The 16942-nt window shown below is 35.9% G+C and overlaps 1 protein-coding gene and 1 pseudogene across 2 annotated transcripts in view; one reads left to right on the top strand and one right to left on the bottom strand.

Annotated features, from left to right (window-relative positions):
• INTS2 (integrator complex subunit 2) overlaps positions 1-16942 on the top strand; it is a 56610-nt gene that overhangs the window by 23463 nt on the left and 16205 nt on the right. For both annotated transcript variants that reach the window (XM_044921927.1, XM_021704576.2), the window contains exons 12-17: positions 727-795; positions 2701-2835; positions 3973-4149; positions 4912-5020; positions 14285-14389; positions 16595-16759. In XM_044921927.1, the coding sequence (XP_044777862.1) occupies positions 727-795; positions 2701-2835; positions 3973-4149; positions 4912-5020; positions 14285-14389; positions 16595-16759 (760 nt within the window). The remainder of the gene's footprint in view (positions 1-726; positions 796-2700; positions 2836-3972; positions 4150-4911; positions 5021-14284; positions 14390-16594; positions 16760-16942) is intronic.
• LOC123326822 lies at positions 9466-9617 on the bottom strand (annotated as a pseudogene).

Genomic DNA, 16942 nt, shown 5'->3' with positions numbered 1-16942 from the left:
AGACGCTTAACGACTGAGTCACCCAGGCGCCCCTAGAGATTACTTTAAAAAAAAATTTTTTTTTTAAATGAAAAAAATGTTTTTCTTTAGGTTTAAAGAAACAGTTACCTATATTTTCTTCCAGTGTTTTTGTGGATTCGTGTTTCACATTTAAATCTTTTTTTTTTTGAAGATTTTTTTATTTATTTGACAGAGACACAGAGAGAGAGGGAACATAAGCAGGGGGAGTGGGAGAGGGAGAAGCAGGCCCCCTGCTGAGCAGGGAGCCTGATGTGGGGCTCGATCCCAGGACCCTAGGATCATGACCTGAGCCAAAGGCAGGCGCCTAATGACTGAGCCACCCAGGCGCCCACATTTAAATCTTCAGTACACTTAGAGTTCATTTTGGATATAATATCATGTGTGCAGGTATATATATAAATCTGTATGTATATATTTGTTTATTTATTCCCCAGAAAGGTAGCTCTTTCACCTTCATTTATTGAATAATCCACTTCTTCCCACTGACTTGAAAGGCTGATAGTAATATTTACTAAGTACTTTCGTATGTTGGTTCAGTGTCTGAGGAAAAACAAACTTTAATGTTGGGTTTGAGGAGCTACTTTTGAAATAGAGTATTTGAACATTAATGTTACATATCACAGTCCTGTTAGATAATACATTTATAAGAGAAAAATATGCTTCATATGTTTTTACATGCTGTTAGAATTTTTTTGGTTGTTTTAGATTGTAATTAAGCCAAGCTCCTTGAGCAGGATGAAGACTATCTTCACACAGGAAATTTTTACTGAGCAGGTACTTCTTTTCACTTTATTCTTAGGTATTTCTTTAACTTTCTTTTACAACATTCTTTGGGGGAAAACTTTTATATCTCAGTTTAAGAGAATACTATGGTCTTTTTCTATTCCTTTTTAGTTTCCAGTGATGGTTTATTTAATCTTTATTTTTTATTAAATATTATTTTATTTTATTTATTTATTTTTTTAAAAGATTTTATTTATTTGAGAGAGAGAATGAGAGAGAGAGAGAGAGAGCACATGAGGGGGGGAGGGTCAGAGGGAGAAGCAGACTCCCTGCTGAGCAGGGAGCCTGATGTGGGACTCGATCCCGGGACTCCAGGATCATGACCTGAGCCGAAGGCAGTCGCTTAACCAACTGAGCCACCCAGGCGCCCTAAATATTATTTTACTTTAAAGATTTTATTTACTTACCTGAGGGAGAGAGAGAGAGAGTGCCCAAGCAGAAGGAGGGGGCAGAAGGAGAGGGACAAGGAGACTCCCTGCAGAGCAGGAAGCCTGATGCGGGGGGCCGATCCCAGGACCCTGAGATCATGACCTGAGCCCAAGGCAGACATTTAACTGACTGAGCCACCCAGGCGCCCCAGTTTATTTAATTTTTAAAATTTCTGTAAAGAATAATCCCATGTACTTACTACATACAAAAGCATGTTTTAAATTTATATATTTTGGAGATGTTAAGTAAATGCTTAAGAATATGGTCTTCAGTACTGATGGTAGGGATCTCACATGGGGTAATCATTTGGGTTTGTCAGGAGAAAAATAAAATAGAGACCTGTTTAAACTTTTAGGCTGTAACATTCATTTCTAACTAAATTATAAGCTAGAGTCTAAATTCTTTATTCTTTAAAAAAATTTTTTTAAGTAGGCTGGGTATGGAGCCTAACTGGCGGCTTGAACTCATGACCCTGAGATCAAGACCTGAGCTGAGATCAAGAGTTGGATGCTTAACCGACTGAGGCACCTAGGCACCCCTAAATTCTGTATTCTTGTATTTACATGTTCTTATTTGGTCTCAGCACATTTGTCCATGGGTAAACCTAAGGATATTTTATTTTTTCAGCCAAAGAGACAATTCTGAAATTTAAGGTTAATTCCCAGATTAATTTGTCAATTTAAACTTAAGATTAAAAAAACAAATATTTCTGAAAAAATGAGATATTTGAAAACGCTCATGGATGCATAATTGTTGCTTCTTTTAGGATAATATTCTCATCCCTATACCAAACTCTCCTTTCTCCCCTCAATATACATACACTCCCGCAAAACAGACACAAATAGTACATAGGAGACTCGTAAGTTATTTTTTATGTTTTTATTTGAACTCACTGGACAGCTTTGGGGAGGGTCTTTGAAAACCATTAGAAGTCTATGCATGACACAATGAGAATAACAATAAAAATCCCTGTTTATGTGATCATTTCTATCACACCTAGAGAATTTATGTCACATATAAAGATTTGATACTTTTTAATTCACATATGTTTTTCAAACATGTTTTTCAATTCTTTTCCCCCCTCATAAAAACCTTTTGAGGCAGGTAAGACTGTATTGTCCCATTTTATAAATGTGAAAATAGGCCTAGAAGATAAAGTGACTTATCTAAAATCACTGAGTCCAGATTTTATGATTCTAAATTTTATATATTTTTTACCTTACTACATTACTGTCAACATATCTGTGTTTAAAAAACAAATTTAAAAAATTAGTGTTTTACAAATCCCTAAATGTATGCTGCCTTATCATCTAGAAAAAATTAAATCATGTAATAATTAGTTTTTCTTATTCATTCCTAAGGACTACATTTGTATTAAGTATTGACACTACCTGCTCATCCTCTTTCTTTCAGAATAATTTTATATTTGGTTCTATCATATGTATTCATACTATTTTTCCCTTTTAGGTTGTCACAGCTCATGCTGTTCGGGTCCCTGTCACCAGCAACCTGAGTGCCAACATTACTGGATTTTTGCCTATTCATTGTATTTACCAGCTTCTCAGGAGTCGTTCCTTTACCAAGCACAAAGTGTCAATAAAAGTATGATCTTACATTTATATTTCAAGCTACAATCCAAGTTATGTTTTTTTTTTTTCTAGTTCTGTTTCAGTTTATGCTGAATCCAATCTACTATGGATTTTGTGTATGAAATATGTCTAATTACTAATCATTGATATATAGTAACTAGGACTATAATTAATTTCAGATTTTTTTAAACAATATAACTCTTAAGTTATTGACAAAATATACAGTATTACTAATCCATTTAAAATTCCAATAATATCATGTGGCTATTTCATTAAAACTTGGTAAGAAATTGCCATTTTCTATACTTTGGTTTTGTTCACCAAACTGAGAAAGTTGCTTGTCAGCCATGACCAGTATTTGTACTTTTGTCACAAGGACAGCTAACACTACATATTTTGACGTATTTTCCATTAGTTATAGTTGGCTATATCAAACAGTTAAAAGGCCTTCTAAAGAGAAAGATAAGTCCCAGAAAGTAAAGAAATCTGAGCCTTTTCTAGAGGCTCTTCTATTTATAAAGAACAATGAACAATATATGCATTGATATATCACCTTTAACTATCCTTGTTTTCATGATTTAGTGAAGTTATTTTCCAGGTAGATTGTATCTGCTACTTCTTTGTTTTTAGTAAGTGAAATAGATAAGAGTTAAGAGTCTGAATGCACACCCAGTGTATCCACATGTCCTCTATCCATGTATAGTTAAGTGATGGTCTCCCATAAGAGGTTGCTAAGGCCACTTTCTTAATCTATCTGAGGATTTGCTGTGAAGAACTATCCCTCTCCCTCAGTTCCTATGTGCTGTGGGGTCTCTACAACACAGATGGTGCTCTAAATAGAGATACAGTAGGGACTTAAAATATTTTTCCTACTCCTTAAAAACTAATAGATTAAAAACCCAAAGTCCAAATTCAAAACCCAAATTCATCATTATAGATTTATCTTCCATTGGACAACAGTCTTGATTAGGATATAAAAGTAATTCATATTTTTAGATCAAAGACAGTTGTGAAACAGGGTGATATATTTGTAGCGGCTAGAAGTTAATAGTTTCACTGATTCATAAATTATGTAAATTTTATGTTTTTACTAAATTTCATTTTTTCTTACTGCCGTAATTGATTTAGTGCCTATAACTGTCTTTTTTAGGACTGGATTTATAGACAGCTGTGTGAGACCTCTACTCCACTTCATCCTCAATTACTTCCTCTGATTGATGTGTACATAAATTCCATACTTACTCCTGCATCTAAATCTAATCCAGAAGCCACAAATCAGCCAGTCACAGAACAGGAGATCCTCAGTATTTTCCAAGGAGTCATTGGGGTAAAATAGTAGTTCCTGTACATTTATTAGCTGATTTTTCTTTTATTCTTCTGACTTGTTCCATATTTTTTCTTTGATTATTAGAGGACTTCTAGGTGGTCCTGAATCTGAAATGGGATTACATTTCTTCAGATCGCTTATGAAATTTACAAGTATGGTATTAGTTCCAAGTAGTTTGTTGAAGAGGCACTTTCTGAGGAATTCTTTAATAGAGCTCCATTTTAAAGTCTAAAGTGCCCCGGAGAGTGTGTGCTTAACAAAGGACTGTGTGACATTTCAACACGGTCAGCAGAGGTTTGTTTAGCTTCTTGAGAATCTAAGATATACTTAGATTCAAATGGGAAATTTGGAGAAAATCTTTTTTTCTCCACCTTTTAAGAAGGAAAAACGATTGTATTTTTCACAAATATATTCAAATGTACACTATTTTTTTTAGGAGTTATTTTCTTCATCCAGGTAATACTTGAGACTCCTGTAAACCTTTTTCAGAAGCAGCCTGATGGAATTGCTGTTAAGGAACAGCTGAAGTCTTTTTTTTAATCATAAGGACTGTTAAGCATGTTGCCTTTGATCTCCCATGCCATCTCAAATTTAAACTTCAAGTTGTCTCTTTGAGTTTAATGCAAACATGGCAGTGTTTCTCCCATTTTATCTGAGCTTGGGAACAGTAACACTGAATAGTCTATTTTAAATGCATTTACCATCAAGAAAGCACTCATGAAATTTAACAGTATTTTAAAGTATTTATAATATTACTTCCAGGGTGATAACATCCGCCTTAATCAACGGTTCAGTATCACAGCACAGCTTTTGGTGCTTTATTATATACTGTCTTATGAGGAAGCTCTCCTAGCAAACACAAAGACTTTAGGTAAGTTATACATATACATAGGGGAGCGTTTCTAGTGATAGTTCATTTTATTTGTTTACATTTTGTTACTTTCCAAGCTGTCATGTGAGAAAATAAGGTCAGATATTCTAACAAGCTCCAGTATCATTCTCTAGTCTTTGTAGTATAGGCATTGTATACTCTGATGTGTAAATACATATATGTATGGGCACATAACCACCCCTTGAGGCTCAGCCCTTTTCTTAGCAGGCTAAATTAATAACTGAATTGTCTGTATTTTAATAATTTTAGGGACCTTACTAAGTGCTGATAAATTAAGAGATAAACCTGAAGGAAGTATAACTGAAAATTTTTTTGCTTGATTTCATTCTTTGCCCTGCCTCCCTTCCATTAGGTGAAGAACAACAATCTAGTCAAAAACAGTAGAAAAAAATAACAGAAGAGTTTCATTTTGACATTAAAATTATCATTGAACTGCGCTTTCAAACATAGCTACTTTCTATAATATCAGAAGGTCATGGGCGCCTGGGTGGCTCAGTCGTTAAGCGTCTGCCTTCGGCTCAGGTCATGATCCCAGGGTCCTGGGATCGAGCCCCACGTCGGGCTCCCTGCTCCGCGGGGAGCCTGCTTCTCCCTCTCCCACTCCCCTGCTTGTGTTCCCTCTCTCACTGTGTCTCTGTCAAATAAATAAAATCTTTTAAAAATAATAAAAATAAAATGTAATATCAGAAGATCAGATTTAACGTAGAAGATATCAGTATAAAGCAGTGTGTTTTTCTATATTTGAAAAAGAAAATTCACTTGTCTTTTAGGCTTGCTAAATGTATGTAATTCCGTATTTGAACAAAAAATGTCATTAGAAAGCTGTAGGCACTGAGTATGTAATGCAGGAAAAATTCTTGTAAGGGTTGTTATTTTGCCACAGCTGAGTTATTTTACTTCTTCTTTTTAAAAGATTTTATTTATTTATTTGAGACAGAGAGAGACAGAGAGCACATGAGAGGGGGGAGGGTCAGAGGGAGAAGCAGGCTCCCTGCTGAGCAGGGAGCCCGATGCGGGACTCGATCCCGGGACTTCAGGATCATGACCTGAGCCGAAGGCAGTCGCTTAACCAACTGAGCCACCCAGGCGCCCCAAGTTATTTTACTTCTTGAAAGCTATAAATCAAAGTTACTTTTCAGTGTTTGGCAGATCAGTTTCTTTTATTTATCTGAAGTATTATGTTTTAAATACACTGAATTTCTCAGCTGCTTTCTTTTCTGACTGTAATTGTTAGAGTTATAGAAATGATATCTCATAACTATATTATAGTCTGTCGTATTAGCCAAAAGATGGGCTAATAATAAGCATTAGATAATAGTCTCTCACTTTTATCCACATGTAATGAATTCTGTTAAAGAATATGACACTTGCGATTTAATAGATAGTGGAAGAATAAATTATAAGGAGGTGTTCTGGGGAAGAATTCAGACCATTAATACTGTAGCAGGGACCAAGATACACCCTTATTTTTTACATACATGAATATCTAGCAAAATTTGTTTTTTAACACAGGAAAGTACAGAGAGTAGTATAGCCAACCCTTGTGTATATACCATGAGGAAATAACAAGTACTCAGAATTTTTTAGGACTGGAAGAATCTTTAAAGATTATGTTTTCCAGTCCCCAGTGACATGCTGGGTTCAACCCAGTGTTCCTGGTTGCTGCTGTTCTTTTTATTTTTTTAAGATTTTATTTATTTATTTGAGAGCGAGAGAGAGAGCGCATGAGCAGGTGGAGGGGCAGAGGCAGAGGGAGAAGCAGACTCCCCGCTGAGCAGGGAGCCTGCTGTGGGGACTTGATCCCAGGACCCTGAGGCCATGACCTGAGCTGAAGGCAGACCCTTAACTGACTGAGCCACCTGGGTGCCCCTCCTGTGAAGCTGCTGTTCTTTATGTAACAGTCTGATGGATCTCAGTGGGAAAGTTGAAGATTCTAGGTTAGGGGTACAACTCAGCCTAGATCGAATCTTGGGAAAAGAACTGGGGTGTTAGAGGAAGTAGTTAGTAGGTTTTTATAAGATTCTAGGTGAAAGGAGGTGGTGGTTTGGACTGGTAGCAGGGTATATGCGTTTTGAAGGTAGAGTTGAGAGGTTTTGCTAATGGATTCATGAGGTTTGAGAGACATGAGCCAAGGTTGATGTGGAGGCTTTTGGCCTGAGCCTAAAGGACAGAATGGCTGTCAACTAAAATAAAAGAGCCTGGGGAAGGAGCAGACTTGTGGGGGATCAGGAGCTCAGTTTTGGACATGTTAAGTTTGAAATGTCTGAAAGACTTACAAGTGGCAATGTTAAGGAGACAGTTATACATATACAGTGGCCTGGAATTCAGGGGAGATACCTGGACTGAAACTTTGAGATTCTTTAGTATATATATATATATATATATATATTTAAAATCACAACGTTAAATAGGATCACCAAGGACGGGTGTTTGGGAGAATCAGGAGAATATGATGTTTGGATGCCAAGGGAAGAAGAATGTTTCGGAGGATACAGTGATCACCTATGTCAAATGATGTTGCTAAATCAGTTAACGTCAGGCCTGAGGCTTAGCTGATGACTGCATATTGCTTGCTGGAGGTCATTTGACCTTTACAGTTTTACTAGTAAAGTGGTAGGAGAAAGCCCGATTGTAGTGAATTGAAAAGAAAATTAGAGGAGATATGCTGAAGACAATGAGTAGAGACAGCTCTTTGGAGGAGTTGTAAAGAAAGGAAAGCAATGAATGTGGTAATCTGAGAGGAAAATGAGGTCAGGAGCGGGCTTTTTTTTTTTTTAAGTGAAATAGCTGAGAGAATATGTGTTGTTGGGAGTAATTTACTGGAGAGGTAAGGTTGATAATGCTTAGGGGAGAATCCCTGAACTGATGTCCTTGGGAGACAATGGGATGTAGAAGACAAATGGAGAGATTGGCCTTTCCCTGGAGAATTTTTTCCCCTTTTTGAGGAGACCTTTTCCTAGTCTAGTTTCTCATCCCCAAGGAGAATAAATGACTGCAGAATATGTCACAACATGAGAGAACTTTGTTCTTTCACAGTGAAAAAAGGTGATTATTCTGCCTCACATTTATTCTTACATGTGAAATTGTGTTGTAGTTTCGGTACATTGTTAACTATTCTGTGGTTTTGGCCTTAGAATAAAAATTATTAGCAGCCACCAGGTAGCTGTAGAAGCTCACATATGGAATTCTGAAATTTGAGTTAGAGCCAAGTATTAGAATATCATAGTCATTTAAAAAAAAATGTGTGTGTGTGTATACATATATGTATTTTCATATGCACGTATGTTTTTGGTTTAAAAATACTTACATTTATTTATATTTATATTATGTCAATTTTAGTTAAATATTATATTGATGCAAAAGAATATAAGAAATAGAGTACTATAATAAATTCTAGTGTACTAATACCCAATTAAAACGTGAGCATTACCATTATATTTCCAGTGTTTAGACTTAAAAAGCGTTGCCTGTTTATTACATCTGAAGACTTTATTATTAGGTATAACAGTTTATTTTTAGATAGTTTTGAAGATAAAGACAGTAGTAATTAATATTGAACATATGAGTAAACTATTTATCTGTTCCTAAAGGAGCCAGTGGATTCTAAATGCAATCTCATTCTGAAATAGCTAAAAGTACTACTTGCTTAACTCTTTCCCTCAAGCTTAACTTCATTTAAAAACAGAGTTTGGCCTTTTTTTTCCTGCTTTTGTCTGTTACATGTAAAATTTCCTAAATTTCCTTCTTGGTCACCTGTAGATGACACATCCCATAGTACTTGGGAAACTCTAATGTTCTCTGGCTTTAAATTCTTTGAACTTGATATTTTTCTTTGCACTTGATAGTTAATTATTTTCTTTCCAGAAGAAAGTTAACTCCATCTGCCTCTTTCAAAATGCAGTAACTTTTAAGCAAACAGTGACCAATATTATTTTTTGGCAGCTTCAAGTTTCAGAGCTTTAAAATAAAGTTTTGATGAAAAGCGATTCTAATAGTTATATAACCATATTTTAGAATAACAGTATAAGAATTTTAAAAACTTATTTCATTATTTACCTAATTATATCTTGCTTAATCCAAAGGAACTGGTTTTTAAGATAAAAACATGTATTAGAAGGTGTGTTTACTGGAAAAATATCTAGGAAATGAGAAAAGTAAAAATATCAAAGTATAAACCACCCATAATTCTATTGCTAATCACCATTAGAATTTTGCTAGAAAACCCTTCAATCTTTGAACAGATAATAGCTTTTACAAAGTCAGAATCATAATACCTTTTTTTAAGATTTTATTTTTATTTATTTTTTAAAAAGATTTATTTAATTATTTTAGAGATCGAGAGTTCGTGTGCTACCAGGGGAAGGGGCAGAGGGAGAGAATCTTCAAACAGACTCCCCATTGAGCGCTAGCCTGACACAGGGCTCGATCTTGTGACCAATGAGATCATGACCTAAGTGGAAACTAGGAGTCAGATGCTCAACGGAGTGAGTCACCCAGGTGCCCCAAGATTTTCAATTAGCAATAATCGCGCCTCGGATAAACCTCATTGGCTACGATACTGCCACTGCGCAAAGCTGCCAAGATTTTATTTTTAAGTAATCTCTACACCCAATGTGGGGTTCGAATTCACAACCCCGAGTTCAGGAGTTACCTGTTCTACCTACTGATCAAGCCAGGCTCCCCCAGAATACATGTTTTTAATCTACCCTTTCTCCTTAATAACACATTTTAAACATTTTAAACATTTGCCTATTATAGTAAATTTTTTTTTTTTTTAAAGATTTTATTTATTTATTTGACAGAGACACAGTGAGAGAGGGAACGCAAGCAGGGGGAGTGGGAGAGTGAGAAGCAGGCTTCCCGCTGAGCAGGGAGCCCGATGTGGGCCTCGATCCCAGGATCCTGGTATCATGACCTGAGCCGAAGGCAGACGCTTAACGACTGAGCCACCCAGGCGCCCCCTATTATAGTAAATTTTTAAAGATATCTCTAAATAGCTGTATAATATTTTTTTATAAATATGTCTACTTAACGTATTATGTCCTTATTGTTGGACATTTAAATTATTTCCAAATTTTGCTGTTATAAACAGTGGAGGAATGAATATCCTTAGAGCGAACTTTGTATATAGGTATGATTATTTCTGTCCTTAGGAGAGATTCCTGGATATAGAAATAGTAAGTCTAAGATTTTGAAAAATTACAAGATTTAAAAAATGAATTGCTGCCATATTGCTTTCCAGATAGGTTATACCATTATAGACTCCCACATTTGTATAAGATGTGAGTGCCTTTTTATAATATTGAGTGTTACCATTTGTTTATGGTGTTTTTTAATTATAGAATTTTATGGGGAGGAAAATCTTCCAAAGCAAGGTACTAATGTTAATATAACTCATCACCTATATATTATTTTAGGACATTATTATTTTATTTTTAAAATTTAAGCATGCCTTTAATTTTGGTGTAAAGTATGGAGTACAGATCCAATTTTATTTTTTTATAATTGGTTATTTGTCAACATCACATAGTGAATAATCTATTATTTTCCTATTATTTTGGAAGGTTGCTTTGATGTATATTGAAGTTTTACTACAAACCTATGTCTGATTTTGGATTTTCTTTCTTAAGTTAGACATTTCCAGTGCCTTCATCATAACCGATCTTATTCAGTATTTCTGTCTATTCTCATATATTTAATCTTTCATAAGAACTTTATAATTTTGTCAAATTCCAAAGAAGATTATCAAATTAGGATTTTGATCAGAATTATGTTAAACTTAAAGATTTGGAGACAATTTACATCTTTACAATAGTAAATCTTCCCATCTAGATAAATAATTTTTAAAAATTATTAAAATATAAGCTTTGGGGCATCTAGGTGGTGCAGTTGGTTGAACGTCTGGCTCTTGGTTTTAGCACTGGTCATGATCTCAGTAAATATTTTTTTTTTGGCAATTATTGAGATGATTTTGTTTGGTCTATTTATATAATTAGTTATATAATTAATGTCTTTATATTCCTGGAATGGGTCCTTCTTGCTGAGCACAGAGCCCCCTAGGGGGCTCAGTCCCACGACCCTGAGATCATGACCCGAGCTGAAACCAAGAGTCAGATGCTTAACCAACTGAGCCACCCAGGCACCCCTGCCTTTTCATTTTTTTTTTTTTTTAAAGATTTTATTTATTTATTCATGAGAGATAGAGAGAGAGAGAGGCAGAGGCAGAGGCAGAGGGAGAAGCAGGCTCCCTGCAGAGCAGGGAGCCCGATGCGGTACTCGATCCCAGGACCCTGGGATCATGACCTGAGCTGAAGGCAGACGCTTAACCGACTGAGCCACCCAGGCGTCCCTGCTTTTTCATTTTGTTGATGGTTTTCGTTCCAGTGCAGAGGCTTTTTAGTTTGATGTAGTCTCACTTGTTTATTTTTGCTTTTGTTTCTGGTGTCAGATTAAAAAAAAATCACTGCCAAGACCTAGTCAAGGAGTTACCATCTGTGTTTTCTTTTTTTTTTTTTTTATTCTTATGTTAATCCCCATACATTACATCATTAGTTTTAGATGAAGTGTTCCATGATTCATTGTTTGTGCATTATGTTTTCTTTTAATAGTCATATGATTTTAGGTCTTGTGTTCAAGTCTTTAATCCATTTTGAGTTAATCATTGTGTGTTGTGTTAGATAGTGGTTGAGTTTCATTCTTTTGCATGTAGCTGTCGAGTTTTTTCAACACTGTTGAAACTTTTTCAACACTGTCCTTTTACTCATTATATATTCTTGGCTCCTTTGTTGTGGATCAGTCGACCATGCATGGGTTTATTTCTGGGCTTTCTCCTTTGTTCCATTGATGTGTCTGTTTTTATGCCAATACCATACTGTTTTAATCACTATAGCTTTGTATTATAGTTTGAAATCAGGGACCATAATGCCTGTAGCTTTGTTTTTCTTTCTCATGGTTGCTTTGGAGTCTTTTGTAGTTTCATACAAATTTTAGTATTATTTGTTCTAGTTCTGTGATAAATGTCATTGGATTTTTGATAGGGATTGCCTTGAATCTGTAGATTGCTTTGGGTGGTATGGGCATTTTAACAATATTGATTCTAACAGTCCATGAACGTGAAATATTATTTGTGTCCTCTTCAATTTCTTTCATTAATGTCTTATAGTTTTCAATATTCTGGTCTTTCACCTCCTTGGTTTAATTTATTCTTAGGTATTTTATTTTTGATGTAATTATAAATGGGATTGTTTTCTTAATTTCTCTTTCTCATAGTTTATAATTAGTATATATAAACACAACAGGTTTTTGTGTATTGATTTTATATCCTGCATTTTTACTGAATTCGTTTATTCTAACAGTTTTTTGATGGAGTCTTTAGGGTTTTCTACATATGTCATCTGTAGAGAGTGACACTTTTACTTCTTCCTTTCCAATTTGGATGCCTTTTATTTTTCTTTCCTAATTACTCTAAGACTATTTCCCTCAGTAGTAAGTGTTGGAACCAGGATTTGACTATCATTGGAACCTATTTTGTTTAACTGCCTTCTGAAACATGTTCTTACGGAATTCATACAAAATTGGTGTGGAAAACTAGGATGCTAATTTATTAATTTTCAAGAGGGGGTTATGTTTAGTCAAAAGGTATATGGTCTGTGGGGCGCCTGGGTGGCTGTGTCATTTAATTCCCTGCCTTCGGCTCAGGTTATGATCCCAGGGTCCTGGGATCGAGCCCCATGTCAGGCTCCCTGCTTAGCAGAGAGTCTGCTTTTCCCCGTCTCTCTGCTCCTTGCCCCTGCTTGTGCTTGACTCTCATTCTCTCTCGCTCAGATAAATAATAAATCTTTAAAAAAAAAGGTATATGGTCTGTATAGGCAATGATTCTCAACCTTTATTTATTTATTTATTTTAGATTTTATTTATTAGAGAGAGAGAGAGAGAGAGAGAGAGAGAGAGCATGAGTGGGGGGGAGGGGCAGAGGGAGAGGGAGAAGCAGACTCCTGGCTGAGCAGGGAGCCCGCCATGGGGCTCCATCCCAGGACCCTGGATCATGACCTGAGCCGAAGGCAGATGCTTAACCGACTGAGCCACCCAGGCACCCCAATTCTCAACCTTTATTTTAACACTTGCACTTACGTACTTCTTGTCTTCAACCAAAGAAAAAAAAATTGAGTTTCCTTTTGTGGTTTGTATTTGAAAAAGAATAAGTATATTGCATATGCTTTTTCAAACTATGAACATCCTTTTTGAAATTCTCATATAGTCCTATGGTATACAAATAAAATACCTTGGAGTGAGATGAGGGTGCCACGCATATAGAATATGATGGAGGTGAGGGACTCCTGGGTGGCTCAGTTGGTTAAGCTTCTGCCTTTGTCTCAGGTCATGATTCTGGGGTCCTGGAAAAGAGTCCTGCATCGGGCTCCCTGCTCAGCGGAGAGCCTGCTTCTCCCTCTGCCTGCCGCTCCCCCTGCTTGTACGCTCTCTCTCTCTCTCTGACAAATAAATAAAATCTTAAAGAAAAGAATATGATGGAGATGAGACAGAGAGAGAGAGAGTGTTGATTGGCATCTACCTTTACTCTGTAGGATATAAGAATCCACTGAAGGTTTTTGAACATGAGGTTTTTTTTATTTTTAAGTAATCTCTACAGCCAATGTGGGGCTCAGACTCCTGAGATCAAGAGTTGCATGCTCCACCAACTGAGCCAGCCAGGCGCCCATAAGATGGACTTGTCTTTTTTAAAAAAGGAATTGTTTGCTGGCTGAAGATGGAAGTTGTGAGAGAAGGGAGTCAAATTCATATTGCCCAACTTCCTTTAAAAAGAGTCACCACTATAACATATAATTAAATTAAGACTGTTGGAGTCATGAAGCTTTAAGCCATATGGTCATGACTGAATTTAGTCTTCTAATTAGATTTGGGAGAGTCTTGACTTACTTATCAGGGGTTTTGTTTCATTTTGTTTTGTTTGTTTTTGTGTTTTAGTATAGGGCACGTCTGCAGATGGCTTCTCTCACGATTTTTCTCCTCACTAGTTTCAATTTGGGGGCATTTTCCAGATCCTGCCTTTAGATATGTTCTTGCTCTTCCTGTGTATCCACTATTTCTTCATTTTTTTGTGAAGTATATTCACAGGTTAAGTGAATTAAAAGTCACCTAATGTTGTTTTTGTTCCATTTAGGTTGAAGGTTAAGATTTCTGTTGTTCATTACCCTGTTCTTATCTTACACTTTGTATCTTTGACAGCCGCCATGCAAAGAAAGCCCAAGTCCTATTCGTCGTCTTTAATGGATCAGATTCCTATCAAATTCCTTATTCGACAGGCTCAAGGGCTGCAGCAGGAGTTGGGAGGTATTTGTTTTCCTTGTTTTTTACTGCTAACGTTTATTGTTAAAAAATACCTTACTGTTTATAGTGTTATGAAGTGTAATATGTGCTCAGTGGTTTAAAAAAAAAAACAAACAATTCATTCAGGATTGAAATTCCTCTTTACCCCCCTCACTGTCTTTCTACTTGCATTCCTCCTTCCCCAAAACCCAGTTTTATTTTGGTATGGAATTTTAGACTTTTTTTCTATTAAGTTGAACCATATGAAATTGCAGGTATTCCAACTTTTTTTGACCCACGAAAATATAGTTTCATATGGTTGAAGCTAATAGATACACACGAGTAAAAAATTGTTTTTTTAAACTATGAATGGCATTATACCCTATCTCTTCTGAGACTTGTTTTTTCCTCTTCATGTCAGAAATCTTTTTATGCCAGTACATGTAGATCTACCTTATTGCTTTTTTTTTTTTTGAAAGATTTTATTTGACAGAGAGAGACACAGCGAGAGAGGGAACACAAGCAGGGGGAGTGGGAGAGGGAGAAGCAGGCTTCCCGCTGAGCAGGGAGCCTGATGCGGGGCTCGATCCCAGGACCCCGGGATCACGACCCGAGCCGAAGGCAGACGCTCAACGACTGAGCCACCCAGGCGCCCCTACCTTATTGCTTTTAATTCCTCCACAATATTCCTTAGCATGGAATTACTATGTTTTTTACTGTAAAATTGTCAAATAGATACATAGTAATATTTTTTGAAATTCAATTTTTTTTTCTTAATTTGACAGCTCTTTTTATAATGTTTGAGTATGGATTTTTTGTTTGTTTCTATGAAGTTGGAGTTTTCTTTTTCTTTCTTTGTTAGGGTTGATTTCAAGCAGGAACAAAGATGACCTTCTTTGGTCACCTTTAACCGGATGTATGCATTTATTTACTTATATCTTTGCATAAACATGTTATATTTGGCAACATTTGGCAACTAACATTTTATTGAAGAGATTATGAAATGTAGATTAGTTTTCACTATGGTAAGCAGTCATTTTGTGACTGTTTTGAGATAGTCTTAACTATACATGTAGTTGTGCATTTAGATATTTAAATGTTCAATACTACTTTTGATTGTTGCAGCATTTTTTCAAACAGAAATATTAATTTTAATCAGTTTATGACAAAGGAAGCAGATACTCTCCCTACTGGGACTGAGTGGTGTGATTTGATCTAAGTTGCATAATAAGGAGATTATTGGATGAAAAGTACTTTTATGACAACTAATACTGTTACTACTACTCTTACAACTCTGATGAGGATGATAATGTAGTAACAACAATATTTATTAGGTATTTATGTGCTAAACACTTAGCATAGTGGTACTTCATGTATCTAAGTAGACATTTTTTACAGAACCACTTATCATTAAAAATAATAGTCATGAATAGTCAAACTGTGCTAAAAGCAAAAGGTTAGAAAGAATACTTTGATTTAGTAAAAGTTTCCCATTCCTTTTGAGCTTCCTTAACTCTTCTTGAAGGAAGACAAATGCATTGTCTTGTAGGTAACATCCATACTTGCTTTGGTTGGCTGACATACTTAGCTGTGTGACTCTGGGAACTTTAATAAATGCCTTTCAGTCTGTTTCCTTGCAATAGAATGGAAACAATATTGCTTACCTTGAAGGGACGTTAGGGAGAAATGAAAAAATGTACATAGAGTGCCTGAGATCTTTTAGGCACTCAAGGTGGCAACTTTGATTTTACCCGTCTGTAGCAATGATTCTGAACTGGGTTGGAAGGGAACACGTGTTCTTTTGTAGAAGGCTATCAGAATTTCTGAGTAAGGCCTTTCTCAGACCATATATGATCTCCCTCAAATGGACATTCTTTTCTCCTTTTTTTCTTTCCTCCCCAGTCAACTCTTGAACTACTGCTATGTAAAACAATGTTTCCTGATTGGAGACTTTTATGTTGGGATAGGGTGGAAGAAAGCTTGAGAACTTTTTATAAAACTAGTAGTTTCCACCTATTTGTGTATCAAATCATTTGGGGATCTTTATTTAAGCAGATTCTCTGGCTGAATTACCAAACAGAAATCCTCAAAGGGTAGTATGCATGCACAAGATGCGCACGTTCCTTTGGTTTGCTGTAAATGAAAAGGACAAGGGAGAGGGGAAGTGAGGAGAGAAGATTTTGGTATTTGAGAATGAAGAATCCAGTTGACTTCTTGTAAATTTTCAAGGGCTGCATTCTGCTTTACTACGTCTCCTTGCAACTAATTACCCACATTTATGCATTGTGGATGATTGGATCTGTGAAGAAGAAATCACAGGGACTGATGCCCTGTTAAGGCGAATGCTACTGACTAATAATGCCAAAAACCACTCTCCTAAACAACTCCAAGAAGGTACAGTAAATTGGATACTCCTTTTACCCCTTTAGTAGTACAAAGAGATGTTAGGCTCATTGAAATCTTAAAAACATGCGGAATTTTCCTGGGTATATAACAGTGTTTGGTCAATGTATTTTAAGTAATTTTCTTTGAGTTTAAGGAGATTTAACCTTTTTTAAAAAAATTATTTTATTTATT

Source organism: Neomonachus schauinslandi, chromosome 15 (genome assembly GCF_002201575.2).
Source record: "Neomonachus schauinslandi chromosome 15, ASM220157v2, whole genome shotgun sequence".
Taxonomy (NCBI): Eukaryota; Metazoa; Chordata; class Mammalia; order Carnivora; family Phocidae; genus Neomonachus; species Neomonachus schauinslandi.
Note: the sequence above shows the minus strand (reverse complement) of the source record. Positions and strands in the feature narration are given on the sequence as shown.